This window comes from Dermacentor albipictus, chromosome 8 (genome assembly GCF_038994185.2).
Source record: "Dermacentor albipictus isolate Rhodes 1998 colony chromosome 8, USDA_Dalb.pri_finalv2, whole genome shotgun sequence".
Classification (NCBI taxonomy): Eukaryota; Metazoa; Arthropoda; class Arachnida; order Ixodida; family Ixodidae; genus Dermacentor; species Dermacentor albipictus.
In genome coordinates this window covers 53346322-53361327 of record NC_091828.1, presented here as the reverse complement: position 1 = coordinate 53361327, position 15006 = coordinate 53346322, and the positions used below count along the sequence as shown (strand labels likewise).

General features: G+C 44.4%; 1 protein-coding gene across 3 annotated transcripts in view; it reads left to right on the top strand.

Moving 5' to 3' along the window:
* LOC135921662 (protein halfway-like) overlaps positions 1-10126 on the top strand; it is a 48718-nt gene extending 38592 nt beyond the window's left edge. For all 3 annotated transcript variants that reach the window (XM_065455956.1, XM_065455957.1, XM_065455955.1), the window contains exon 9: positions 1055-10126. In XM_065455956.1, coding sequence (XP_065312028.1) covers positions 1055-1297 — 243 coding nt within the window. In that variant the 3' untranslated portion in view covers positions 1298-10126. The remainder of the gene's footprint in view (positions 1-1054) is intronic.
* Positions 10127-15006: the final 4880 nt, after the last annotated feature.

Here is a 15006-nt window from a genome sequence, read left to right as displayed (position 1 = left end):
GAACCATAAATTATTAGGTCTTTTCTTCCCAGTCCCAGCAATTCATGGAAATTGAAAACCGTTTGAGATTCCGTTTAACCTAGGGGCCCCATTTTTATTAATCATATCATAAGAAGCCAACAAACAAAGATACCAAGAACAACACAGGGGAAATTACTTGTACTGACTAATTGAAATAAAGAAGTTATAAATTAATTGAATTGAAAGTGGATGAAAAAACAACTTGCCGGAGGTGGGGAACGATTTCATGTCTTTCGCATTATGCTTGCGATTCTCTACCAATTGAGCTACCGCGGCGTCATCTTCCCATCCACTTTCTGGGGTATTTATTTGTTACTACGAGAACTAACCCTGGGATTGATGCCTAGAACTAACCCTACGTTGTGCCTTGAACTGATGAAACCAAACTTGAGGGTTCTGGGGCCAGAAGGGTGAGAGGTGAAGCTGCAGTGAAGAGACAGCCTGCGGACGTGAGTCCTGATGCGTGGAGGGTTCGGGTGGATCAGGTGTTGTGTTCGTCCTAGGTCACCACTTGTAGGCTTCTGCCTCAGGCGCAAAGGAAATGAGACTGCTGACCCTAATCGATTCCGGAAAAAAACTATGACCCGTGGTTCCACGTGCTACGGCCAGGCACCATCTTTATTTGCTTCTCATGCGGGTGCACGCTATCAGGCTTCTAGGCACCACCCAAAGGAGGATGCCACACCTGTTTCTCTAGCTGTGAATCCTTTATTCAGTTTATCTCTGTGAAGGCACATTCTGATGCATTCATGATCACAGCTCCAGCCATACTGGTCTTACACTTACCACTGGTGCTGCTGTGGCATCCTGCTGTTAAATACAAGGTCATGGGATTGGATGCCGACCACAGCAGCCATATTCTAATGAGAATGGAATGCAAAAGCCCTTGTTGGTTTGTATTTAGGTGCATAGTCTGTTTAGGTGCATAGACTTAGGGACTTAGGTGCACATAGGTTGTATCCTTTGTGGCTTAAACCATGCTTTCGGGCAGTAAATCCCAACCACCACAATCTTTGTGCTCCTCTTTCACCAGGTGAAGGATGTGGAGGAGATCCGCTGCTCAGATGGCAGTCTGGGGGCATTGATAGGCAGGACCATCTACTCACTGCCCAATTCGGACTTCTGCCCCCAGCCTACGGACTGGAAGCAGAGCCTGTTGGATGCACTCAGCGTCCTCATGGCAATTGCCATCATCGCCATCCTTGCGAAGCTGGGACGCGACTACTGGCGCCAGAAGCGCACAGGCAAGCTGCCCACCTTCTTCAGCTTTGTGTGAGCTAGGCCTAAAAGCTGCATCGAGTTGCCACCGAATAAGATGCAACAAGAAACGTTGAAAATCCTGATGGAAGACTGAGTGCATTGCTTCCGGTGGGAAGGACCACTGAAGCGAGGAAAGGCTGCCTGTGTTTTCATGCCGTGTCGCCTTTCTGGCATGAATCTTCACGGCACGTAGCCTTCATTCAAAGGTCTTCATGACATGACACTTTGTGGAAGTCTTCGGGGTATGTAAAATCTTCACAGAATGAGAGATGTGGAACTGGACACTGTTGGCAACAGTCATCCTTTGGAATAGTTTAAGTTCGATTCATTTGTAATCACAAGCTTTGTGCAGTGATTCACTTCCCGAGTGCATGGGGTGTCAGAAAGCGTCTTGGCTTTTTGATGGAAACTGTGCTTGGAAGTTTCAGAGATTGGGAGGAAGAACAGGCACTCCACTTAATGTTAGCTTATAGCCAGGAAGCAGTCCTAAGGACAGTGCTGGGCAAACGTCTACAGTGCCAGACACACTAGCAGCATTAGCTGCATTACACTTCAGAACATCAAGAACGTCAGTGTATGGTTTCAATGTATGTGCAACAACATGGATTGCGTTTTTGGCGAGGGACATAGATTCTGCCATCTGTTGCAATTGCGTTGTGGGACACAATTCAGCTGATGCTCCACTTCTGGATAGCGTCTGGCAGTGTTACGACAGAGCGGTGACTGATTTGTTATGTGCAGTGATGTCGCACTGTCTTGTGCATATTTTTTCTGCTCACACGTGGTAATGGCACATTGAAAAACTCCCCTGCAATCTTGCCAAAGTGTGCTTCATTCTTTCTCGATCACCAGATGGCCGAGTGTTCTTGTGCACACATTTTTATGCCATTGTGTCAGCAGTCATGACATTCTTTTGCAAGCTTTGTCAAGAGATGTGGATCCTTGGAAGGCACCTAAGGAGATATGTTTGTTTACATGTGCATGAAGCTGTGTTGTGGTTTATCTTGCAGTAGTGTGGCCAGCATTGAACATTCACGGAGATGACATACTTAAACTCTACCTGCATGATAGCTTCAGTTCTATTCACGCATACATCTGATTTTTGAAGGCAGATTCTTTCACGCTATTCATATGGTGCAGTGCATGTACAACTGTTTGAGCTCATGGCATTACTGTGCATAATTTTCACAGGTCATAGTGCCACCACACTTATGACCATCATCACGTAACCATGATGGTGGTAAGGTGAAGGGACAGACAAGCGCTTGGAACGTGAAGCGAGATATCCCTGCTGATGGGAAGATTGTTTGTCATAGAAGCTAGAACGAGCTATGTTTTTCTTATTAAATGTATATTTATATTTTTATTTCTTGTCTAAAAGTCGCGAAAAATGACCTTTGACACCCTACGTGGCAGCAACGTGAAATGTATAAGAGGCCTATCATGTGATCTTCTATGTATTAGTGTATGCTGTTCCTGGTCTTATCATTAGTATTGGAATGCAGTACACTTTTTTCTATTTTAAGTTTTTTGCTCATTTACAATGTGCAGATAGGCCTTCGTTTGTAGTAACTAGAAAAGTGGCACTTCCTTCACTTTCGTTTTCAATGAGTTGGCTTGGCTCATCTATTGACAGAACGACGACGGGGTCCACCCAGCCAAGACGTAGGCAGGTATGTGGGGAAAAACACGGTACAAGTAGAAGAAAGGTCTGTACAACAATGTGAACTTGTTGTAGCAACTTCTTATTTTCAAAAGTGGTTGAAAAGGTTAAAATTTAGGTGGCTAACCATAGTTACACTCACTCATGTGAAAGCAGAATGATGGGTGGCTTTCACAATTTATGAGGCGGGCTATCAACATCACTCTCACTTCTCAGTGTTGCTGGAGGAGGGACTCTTGCTTTTTTAGAGGCAGCCCAGATCCAAAAATTCTGCTTACAAAACATCTGTGCGCTTTTGGAAGTAACTGCTACAGGTGTAAACACTACCGAGGGTGAGCTTTGCGTTGCGCCATAAAAACTAGGTCCTTAAAAATTGGTTGTCAGCCCCTTTAAAGCCTTAAGATAAGAATGTGCACCAAACAGTTTGAGTGCAAGATTTTTCTTTCAGATAAATGATGCTCCAGTCAGCTTCACCACCGAGATGCTAAAGCCACCAAGTGTTAAAAAATAAGTAAAAAAATCAAGCACAAGTTAAAAGGAATTCATCAGAGTTGAGCCAGCAAACTGCATGGATCAAAGCAGAAGATATGAAAGAAAAGAAAGGAAGACCTGTGGTCTTTATTGAGCAGATTATTCATGCAATGCTTTCTCCTACTTGTAGGTACTCTGTGGAATACAGGAACTTGTACTTTGGATAATAATGAGTTAGCTATTGGTAGTGTCGCAGCTTCTCATACTATGTTTAATAATATTGCTGTCACTCTTAATACTAAGCATTAGAGTGTCATAGTACAGCAGAACCTCGTTAATTCAAAGTCCCCTGACCACAAAAACTCTTCCAATGAACCGGGTTTTTGAATGATCAAAAACATGAAGAAAGCAAAGTAAGCGCACGATAGGTCACCACATCAACACTGCAACTTTATTTTGCCTTCGAAATGTTCACTTGAAGTATTCATCGATGCGTGACTGCTTGGCATGGTAACTCGGAGAACTGTAGTCTTCTATTTGGCTAACGATGCACAGTTTTTCACTGTTGCTACCACTGCACCCTACAAAACGGTGCACAATGTTCATTGAGCCAACCACTGTAAAGGCATATTGATGTATTGGCATATATTTTTCAGCGCCTTAACCCAGGGTATCGCCATTTCTGGATGCCGCCGTAACAACACCTATGTTGAGCATCTAGGGCAATGTCCCTTGAAAGAGTATGCCGCTGCCTTTCAGTTACCCTATGCATTACACCGCAGACTCCTCGTCGCCATCTTAACTGCTTCAAAATTACTTGACGTATTGCTGCTATGCTACTCAAGTCACTCTTCCAACTCATGTATTTTTTTTTCTTTTGTGTTACTCGTGCACTGACCGCCTGACCGGCTCTTCTAATGTCACAAAAATATGCCGCCACCGACACCCCTGAATGCTTCCTAACCTCTCGCTTCCCCAACGCCCTCCCATGCCCCCGTCTTTCTTTTTTCTTTCTTTCTTGTTCTTTCCCTCCTTTTTTTTTTGTCTTGGTGTCGCCCTGGCTTTTTTTTCTCTTTCTTTTCTTTTCTCCCCGCGTTCCCACTCTCCCACTCTTGTCCCCTCGTCTTGGGAACGAAGCTCACAGACGTTGGACGACAGCGCTCATTACCTCTGAAGTCTCTCCCTTTAAAACCAGCCGCCAGCGACAACACCCGCATGTGATGTCACTGCACTAACCCTTTAAAACTAACGAAGATAGGTCCTCATGGCGAAATGTTGGCCAGCCTTTTTGAGGCACCTTATCCCTGTTTAGAAACTTTATACCACAGTGTGCTATTCCATCTATCAGCCCCTTTCTTGATTTTGGTCAACATAGTACTTGCAATAATTGCAAAATGTAGCCCAGGTATAGAAAAATGTAGCATTAATAATTTTGTAAAGTGGAAAAAATTTTTTTTTTCTCTGCTAGCTGAAAAAAAATATTCTAACTCTTGCAAAAATGATTAGATTTAAACACACTGGGTGATAATTTGTTCCACTCTTTCACGGTCCTGTATATCACTCTCCCGGTTTCTTGTACTAAGCTGTATAATGCGCTTGTACACATTGCTGCCATTGTTTTTACTACTAAGTCTTATTGCACTCATAGCTGTCACTGTTTCTGGTACTGAGCATTACAGTGTGCTCGTAGTAGAACCTTGTTGATGTGTTCTGGTTATGTACATTTTCCCAGTGCCAACTGCGATCGTATGATACATTTTGTGGCTGCTAGATCCCATGCAAACAAGAACATGCGTGAGGCATGCCGTTTGAGAACAGTGCATAGCTGCCCGCCACGGCGGCTTCATCACAATACTAGCCCAGCCGTCTCATGTGAAAACACCGGCACGCAGTCGGTTTTTCATTGTGGTAGCAGAAGATTTCCAGGGTCGTCGCATGTGGCATTCACTGGTATCACCGCCAATCCTATTGCGGTAAGCATCTTCGCCTATCTGTTTAACAGCACGTGGTGCCATTGGAAGCTTAGCGCATGCTTTTAATAGGTGAGGTATGTAGCTTTTAGCCCAAAATGGCCATCCAGTATGTAAACTGGAGAGTAAAATTGATTTGATTTGATTGATAACTGAAATGCGCCAGTTCCCTGCTGCAGACTGTGATCGTGTACGTTTTCTGGCCGCTAGATCCCATGTGAACATGAAAAGGCGCGAGGCGTGCGCGATCGAGAGCAGTGTATAGCTGCCGGCTTCACGGGAAAACGACAGCGTGCATAGTTTCTTCTTCCGGTACCAGCAAATCTCCACCCGGATCGTCGCACGACACATTCACAGCCATCGCTGCTAAACCTCTTGCGATAAGCATCTTTACATATACATTTCACAGCGCATGCTGCGTAGTGCCATTGGTAGCGTACTGTGCGCTTTTAGTAGGCGATAATCCAAGTGTGCCGCCATTCCCTGGTGGGCATCACGTTTTGCTTCAGCGGCATCCAGCATTGCCCACCAGCTCGATTTGTTTCCGTTTCTCGTCGCCCCATCACGCAATAAAAAAACAAAATGCGTCTCGGGCCGCCGGAGCATCACCAGCTTGACGCACGTCGTTGTCTTGTGCCGCACTGATCTGCGCGACACTTTGCATTTCGTAGACGTCAACAATAGTTGAGTTTTTCAAATTTCTTTAGTTACTTCGGATCATACGTTTTCCTGGTTAGTACGTTTTTTCTCGTGTTTTCTTTTCCAAAACGTGTAAACGAGGTTCTACTGTATATCACTGTTGCAGTTTTCAGTGCAAAACATAATGCCTTAGTAGATCTGCCACTAACTCTGGTGCTGAGCTTTAAAATGCATTAGTATTGCCTTTACTGCTCCCAATACGAAATGTTACAAAATGCTAGTACTATTGGTTTCACTGTTTCTAGTACGAAGCATTACAATGCGCTAAATGATATTCCTGTCACTGTTTCCGACACTAAGCATTATAATGTGCTGGTATCGCTGTGATTGTCAGAATCACAAGTTTGCAGTTTCGGCACTTCATAGGCTGGTTGCATAACATCAAATCAGTGCATACCTGTTGGTGAAGCAGCAACCAAAGGGTTAGAGAGCATAACATGACAATCAGCTTTGCAGCTAATTGTGAGTGAATAGATAAGATAGGATGTGCTACTGTTTAGTTGCAGAAGGGCAGTGGGTGCTGTGGCTGAGTGAGGTAATCAAGTGAGATATCTGTGGGTGCTGGTGTCGATAAATGCGACCACACGCCACCCAGGGCTTAGTGCACTGAAGGAAGGCTTTTGGCTCGTCAAGTTTTGACAGTTCTGCCAAGGTGTCGTCAGTGTTTTCACGCTTGTCCGTGGCCAAGTGATACTTGGTCGTTCCATAATACCTGTGCAGTGGTTATGTAGCTGTTTAAATAATCTGATGTAATTGATGTGTACAGTGTTTGTATGTTAAGAATTTTACGCTTTCTTCAATGTGCTGGCTTATGTGTGTGTGCCCCATGAATGTAATGTCATGTTGGATCAGAAAACCAGTATGAGTTTTTCCTTGGCAACAGAGCTTTCTTTCTGAGGAACCAGTATACAGATTGCCTTGTACCCTGATGCTACTTTTTGGTATACGCCAATTTTTTCTTTTTTTTAAAGCTTTGTTGTTTCCGTTTTGGTTGTTTCTGTCCACAATATTTATCTAGTCTCTAAAGTTGGTAATGAAAGTTTGTTTTGCAAAAGCTATATAGTTTTCCTTGTTTTTTTCTGCAAGAGATTGGATGCTCAATGTTGCACATAAGGCTGGCATGGACCAGGAAGTCCTTACTTAAATCACATTGTTTGATCTTCACAGGCATTCATCAAAGTATCACAACACTTGGAAAGCATAACTTGTTTATCTTTCATATGTATGAATTTTTTTTTTTAATTGAGAAAGGTAATGCTTAAGAGTGGTGAGTGTGTGCTAAATGTCAGCAGACAATCTCCCTGCTTTTCTCCCATTGGCCATGTAATGCTGTCAATCTAGCAGAGGTATCAAGCTGCTTAGTTTTATGCTGTGTTCAGTGTGTGTAAGCCAACTATGATATATTAAGTGCACATTTGTTCTACGAAAATGTTCGCTGTTCTCGTGACAATTGTCCTATTGATCTTGTCTACACGTCGCATACCCCTATAATTACAGGAGCATTGCAAAGTTTGTCTTACCATCCGATCACGTTTTTCTTTTTCTTTTAAATCTGAATACAGAGGCACTCAGAATGGTAGTGATCCTTTGTGAAGAAGTTTTTGAAGAGTCGCATTTAATTCTCGACTTGAGCTTCATTCTATTGGCTAGTTGTTTTTGTAGAATTTATTCCATTGTTTTGCACACAGCCCACTCCTTGCAGTGGCAATGCATTGTTTGATTGATACCACAAGCTGAACTTCTGGCTGTCTTTAACTGTAATGAAAAAGAAAATGCTTTTGCCACTTAGTGTTAGTATTCAGCAGTCCCATATGACGATATGCAGTTGTACAAGACTTTAAATAGGATCTAATTTAATTTTTTATTTATTTGTAAAATACCTTACAAGGACCCTACATGGGGCGTTGAATAAGGAGGGCATAGAGTCAAGTAAGCACATACAATCTAGTAACAATATGCTGGTGTATGGGATAATTGGACATGGACATTATCAGCATTGTGAGTTTTCGTTTCCTAAGTTTCCAATAGTTTGCACATTTAAGTAATGCGCAAGCAGATTGGTGCCCAGTGGTGCAGTTTTAGTATGAAATCTGCTAAATTGCAACATATAACATGTTGAAGGAAGCTACAGATTTTTTCCTCCATGTTTGGAAAGAGCAGTCTGGCCTCACTTATAAGCGTAAATTATCGTAATGTTGGGAAATTCGTAACAGTGTGTGTCATTAAGTCCGGGGTTGCCATAATTCGTTTGCTTGTCTGCGTAGTATCAGAATTTGGCACAGAGCCATTATTTGCTATTAATCTTTTTTATTTGCTTTCTTATGTGTTCATTTTATACTCAACATTCGAAACAAGGTTTTGTGTGTTTGTCTTTTTCATCGTTGTACCATCGAACTTCCGAAGTCTTGTTCTACTCGTAGCATACTGATTTTCGTGAGAAACTTTTAGATTTGTTATATTCGAGTTCATTGAATGTCAAGGTATGACTGTACATATACTTGCCGCTGTGGGATCTTACGTTTTCCTGAAAGTCATTTGGGATGCATTTGCTGCGCAGCAAATGTATCCTAAATGTCTTTGATAGGTTTGCATTATCAGTGGTCACTTGTGTAGTCCTTCCTGAGACACTTTTTGGCCACTGTCTGTTCAATGTGTGTGTGTGCAAGCAGTACAAAATCCTTGCTAGTCAAGAACATTAGTTGTTTACTACTGTGGCACTTTAAACAACATTTTGCTGCGTTGAATGTAGTTTTTTTTTAGGAACCATGGATCACTATGCATTGTTTGGTATGGTGGTGCCCAGCGATGGAGAGATGTGGCAGGTGCGTAGTATGAGTTTTCAAGTGAAATGGGCATTGCAGTGTTGAATAAACGGCATTTGCAACAGTGTCCGAGCTTGGAAAATTTGAAATTTTTGTGCCCAGGAAATCATCTCGTCCGAACTGCTGTTGTTTCTTCATTAGACTGCACGGCCATGCAGATTCCTAATGTCGTTGCATCATCTTTGTGTGGCAGCAAAAGACGGCAGTGAGAAGTTGTGCATTTTTGATGCTACCCCTGTTATCATGTCTTCACTGGCATTGGCTCATTATTATGTTGTGAAAAGGAACTGTTATCGTTGCTCATTTTTAAGGTAATGTTAATTTTATGTTGTTTTATTTCTTCTATGCCTTGATTGATGTTGAGGCTGGCTGGAGTAAAGGGAGATGTGATTCACTTGCATGAGCACCTAATTTTTGAAGTGTTCATAAACAGCTCTGCTATTGGCAAAAAAAGTAGGTCTTGTGAACAGTTTGCTCACGTACCACAGTACGCAACCATTCACCTTCCATTCCACTCGAGAATAAAAAGTTGTTCAGGTACAATTGCTCACCAAGACTTGAAAAATAATTTATATTCACAGAAAGCTGCTCAGTTTGCTTTGCCTGTATTGCTGTTTTTCTTCTTTCTGTTTTTAGTACTTCCATGTTCACACTGGTGTTTGAAAACGGGATTCATTTGTGAACAATATTAAAACTCATTAGTGACTGCCAAAGTTGTCTCACAGCGGGATTTGGTGTTACAGAAAGGTAATAAATTGATGAGGCCATGTGCAAAATATACAAAAATGTTACATTGCAGCTTAAGCGTAAGATGGTAATTTCCTTGTATCGAAATTAAAATGACATATGTCAACTGGTGACACATTAGTGCACATCTTCGTGTACATCTGCATATAATGATGGTATTTTTGTAACTGCTTAGCTACACAGTGTGTCTTCCCAGTAAATTTAATTTTTGTTTATCATAGAGTGAAACATTTAGGCTTTTCTGCTTTATAATGGGTGTGAATGTGTATTGCAGTTGCTCACAGCACTTCAACAAGTGATGATTTTTTCAAGTAGTAAGTGTTAAAAACAAGCTTTTAATATTTGTCTTTTCGCTGGATGCATTATGACTGAGATTTAATTTTGGTCTAGTTTGAACAGTTGAGTTCAAGTTGAATTTTAGTGTTGTTTCTTGCTTTATGAGAAAAAATAAAGAATTCTTTTTGTCTTTGTAATTTTCTTCTTAAAGTACATTTGGTATGTATAATTTGTTCCCACAAGATTGACCCAGCCATGACTAACCCCCAAATGCAGAGATCTAACTCGGCTCGAACTTGACTTCTGGCAGTCTCAAGACAGCTTCGCCCGGCGTCGTAAATCGTGCTTGATCTTGCGGACGACTTGCGAACGACTTGGCTAGATTACGAAACATTTCTGACTCATCATCACAAGCGTAAGAAAAAGTCGGTCTCGCCCTAAAGGCGGAGGAGCACTGATTGCGATAGCAAATCATTAGACAGCTGTATGAAGTAAGCTCGGTCATTTCATGAGCTGCGTAAACTTCTGTAAACATTCGTTTAGTAACTAAATTAACAACAAACGTCAAGTGCGCACTGAAAAACATGAACACGTCTCACTCCATGACTAAATTGACAAGCACGTTGTCAAGCGCGCGCTGGGAAACGTGAACACGTGTTACCCCATGACTGTGGGCAGGTTGCAAGTGCTAGGCGGCGCCCTGTCTTTCCGACCCCTAGCCATCTGACGAATAGTTGCGCGAATGTGGTAGGATTGCTCACGGCGTCAGCAGCCCGCGCTGCGTGTTTGGCGTCCTGTCAAACGGTAGCGATGGCGCGAAACGGCGTGCCGATATTAATTTTAACCGGGTTTCGGGAATTACAAGATCTTCATAGCTTTTTTCGTGAAAAGAATTTAGAGAAAGGAAGTCGTCAATTTGAAGTGGGGCACGTCTACGACGTGAGGGAAGCGTGAACTCGCACTGATCGGAAGTGACTGCTAGATTTATTCCGCAAACGAAAAATAATGCACCAGCGAGATGCGTGAAGCTCAGCGTAAGTTACTTCGTTATGTACGGTGTGGACGCATGAAATTATAGGCCACATTGATTTTTGAAGATCGGCGACAGCAGACAAATCCTAGCGGGGAGCTGCGATTGCCGTGCTGGCATCGCAGGGAAGTGCAAGGACGCCGCGGTAGTTTCCCTGTACATACAGGACGGCAAATACGAATCCAAAACATCTCATCCAGGAACATGGGGCGTACGAACGACTCGTAAGACCTACCAGAGGTATTCTAACGTTGCTCTCCCCAAACACAGAAAAAAGGGGATGAACTTACCAGTTGTATTAGACTACGCTGGGAAAATATTTTCGCCCAAGTTACTGGAAGTGCGATACTCTTATGTTGCGATTTTTCAGTGCGTGCAAAGGAGGTTCCAATAAACCACGTTGTCAAAAATTTTGGTTATCTCAACTGCCCCTTCGTTGATAATATGCTGGGCGCAGAAGGGCGTATGCCAGCTCAGCCGGCTGCAACCCCTCCTCAAATCTCTCAGCAGGCCCTAGCGCTGTTTGAATGGGAGAGGATTGGGAAAGAGTTCCACAGCTTTACTGCAGTACAGTGTGGGAACAAATTACTTTGTTTGTTGCATATCCTGGTACGCACTGCAGGCAGTGGCGTAGCAACGGGGGGGGGAGGGTCCAAGGGGCCAGTGGGGGGGGGGGGTGTCATATACGTCTGGAGACACACGGAAATTCTTGATAACCTCACCTTCCTCGAATAAACCCGGGGGAGGGGGGAGGGGACAGAAGACCTATGGGCCCCGGGTGCCAGACGACCTAGCAACGCCACTGACTGCAGGTGTCCCGTTGCTGCCATCATTGCTGTAAAAGCAAAGAATTCAGCGTTATAACGCACTTGACATAACGCCGGAACATAAAACAGCTTATGCCGTCGGACGAGCGCTATCCAGTGTTGACGCCGTTCTGCTTCATACGGTCGGCTTGGAAACCTCTAAAACTTTGTTCCTCGTGAGTTGGTGTACGTGCTGTTGCAGCCCACTACTCAACAGCTCGGGTTGCACTTCGGCATTGCTCAGAAAAGGCAACAGCTACGCGCGAAACAGTCCACATACAGGCTTTCCGAACGCAAGTGGGCCGATCGTATCCTGCCGGTTCCGCGCTCGCCGCCGCGAGGGGCGCCCAAGTAGGCGCGGGAACTACGTTCGCAACCTGCCTGTGGGCACACTGTCAGAACGCTAGCGTGAAGAAGAGCGGCAGCAGCAGCGAGCGAATAAGCCCTTCGTGCTGCGACTCGCTCCAACGCGAACTAGGGGCGAGAACACGGCGCACACAGTCATCAGCCCGCGGCACACCTTGGCTGTACCCCTCTGCAGATCGCTTTCATGATAGGGCTCAGCTGCGCCATACGCTGCCGAAGTAGAAGCCCCCCCCCCCCCCCCCCCTGCTGAAATGCGCGCGATGGAAGGCAGTGCGCTTGCTCCCCACCTTCCACCCTTGCGCACATGAGACGAGCTACCATCCCTCTTCACTGCCCCTTGCGATGTTATCGCTCTTGGACTTTATACAGAACATCACGGCGACGCCTGCGGAAATTCGGCTGGAGTATCCATGTAATTGCTATTGCAATAAAAAGTTTTGAAGTACCTTGAAAAAGCAGATTCACAGATAAAAATAATTGGGACCTTTATTCACAGCCATATGAAGCCAGCAGATACTGATGCCCAAGAAAAAGTATAGGGAAAAGTGTTTGGTTATTACTGAACTGCTAGAATGTGGGCTAAATTTGCAAGAAACTTCAAATTAATAATAAAGGACAGAAAATAAAAGCAGAAGACGGCTTACAACCTGTGGGAGACGAACTTGCGACTTCCGCACACCACTAGTTTCACAGGTTTCACCATGCAGTCACTGCCGCAAGTCCTGAAGGGACTTTTTCGGCAGAATTCATAGTCGTCCATCTGACCTCATAGCGGCGGAGGGGGGAGCGCTGGTGCGTAGAAAGAGCGAAGGGTCAAAACAAGCCTGTTCTAGCATGGCCTCCGAGATCCACCGCGGCGCACGCGCGCGGGGGTGAATCTCGGAGGCCATGGTTCTAGAAACCAGATTACGTTGAGGATGCGCCGCGGAGCTGAGAGGGGGCTCTCTTGTCGCGTGACGTAGCGAGGAGTAAAATTGTTAGGTGCTCGCGCCGACGCCTCTGCTGCAAGGGACTTTTCCCTGTTGTCAGTGGGCTCATCTGGGAAAGCGTGTGCGGTTGCTTAGGGTCACACAATCTATCGTTGAACTTGACAATCTCTGGTGGCTTTTTGCTCCTTTATCTAATGGCTTCCTAGAGCTGACCCTTGTTTAATCCAGGCCGCGGCGGCCGCAATTTCATGGGGCGAAATGCAAGAACGCTTGCGGTACTTAGCTTTGGTTTGTCTCCAACAACGGCTTTCCTAATATTCAGATGGCGGTTTCGGCGCAAAAAACCCCAGAATGTCCTTTTTAAAGAAAGCCCGGGCCTCGAAATCGACAGGATATAGTAGAATATAAGGAAGTTCTACAATACAAATAGGCGCGTACGTTGTTGAGACATACCTCCAACCTCGCCGAAATATTTGCTGTGAAAATCCACAATTACGTCATTAGGGGAAAGAGCGCGGAATATAACGTGCGTGACGAGAAAGAAAGTAGCAACAACTTTGTTGGGCGAGGTGGTTCATCTTGAGTGTTACTTGAAGCAGCGCGAAGAAGACGAGGACAGGAATCGAAAACAAACAACAGGATGAGATGGCAGTACAGCCCTTGTACTGTTGTGTTCCTTTTCGTTTCCTGTTCTCATCCTAGCGCTGCTTCAAGCTATACTCAAGAAAGAAAGACTGCGAGGCAGAAGTGGTCCAAGAGATTCCCTGCGTCGTGTGACGACCTGCACATTTCGCAGACGAGCCGTTGTATAAACGAGCGTTTGCGAGAGCACGCCAGCAGCGTTATTAGAGCGAAGACCGGCAGCAACTTGGCGATCCATTGCACCAAGTGCGGGTGCAGCTCCCATTTCCATATAAGACGCTTATCTCGCGCAGCTACCACGATACTCACGCTCGGAAAATATATGAGGCGTTTGTTACGCAATCCATAAGGTTTGCATGTGTTTACCATCAGTTGCCATGTCCAGGAATTGGTTTAACGTCACCGCAATACACTAGCGTAACTCGACGGGCCGCGTTTTCAAGAAACTATATTTCACAATATTGGACGAGTTTCAACAAGTTTCAAGTGCCAACGTGAAGACGGTACTTCCTTCTAATAACAAGCGAATGTACGTCACTTCGTCCTAACTTAGCTGCTGCGTTATAACAGTGTTTTGGTGAAAACAGCAGCGGTGGCGAGATGGTAGAGCGTCCGCCATATGCATGAACCACTGTGTTAGAATCCATACTGTCGCCGCAAAGCCACCGTTTTTTTTTTTTCTAAAGGGTAGAGATGCACCACGACCAGGCGCTCGATTGTTCATATGGGCTCTCATCGCAAAAAAGGGCCCTATAGAGATTTGCGAGGGTCTTTGGGCGCCCGTTGTCCTCACTATACAGCTTCGGTGGGAACATAACTGCATAAATACCCCAGAAAGTAGATGGGAAAATGGCGTCGCGGTAGCTCAGTTGGTAACAGCATCGCAGGCATAATGCGAAGACGGGGGTTCGTTCCCCACTTCCGGCAAGTTGTTCATTTTCATTTTCATTAATTCATCATTCCTTTTTTAACTTAAGTACAAGTAATTCAAGTAATTTCCCGTATTGCCCTTGGTGTCTTTCTTGGCTTTACATTTATATATATATATATATATATATATATATGCATGCACGAGAGGGAAAACCGAGGGGCTTGAACCTTGTTAATCACGACCATAAAAAGCCAACAGATAATGAAGCCATGGAAAGTATAGGTGAAATCAGCAGCGGCGGTTGAAATTGAAATCTTGAATGGAACGAAGATAGGGAAATGAATGTGGACGAAAAGATAACGTGCTGGCGGTGGGATCCGAACCTACAACCTCTGTATGAAGCGAGCGTTGCACTACAATTATATATATATAT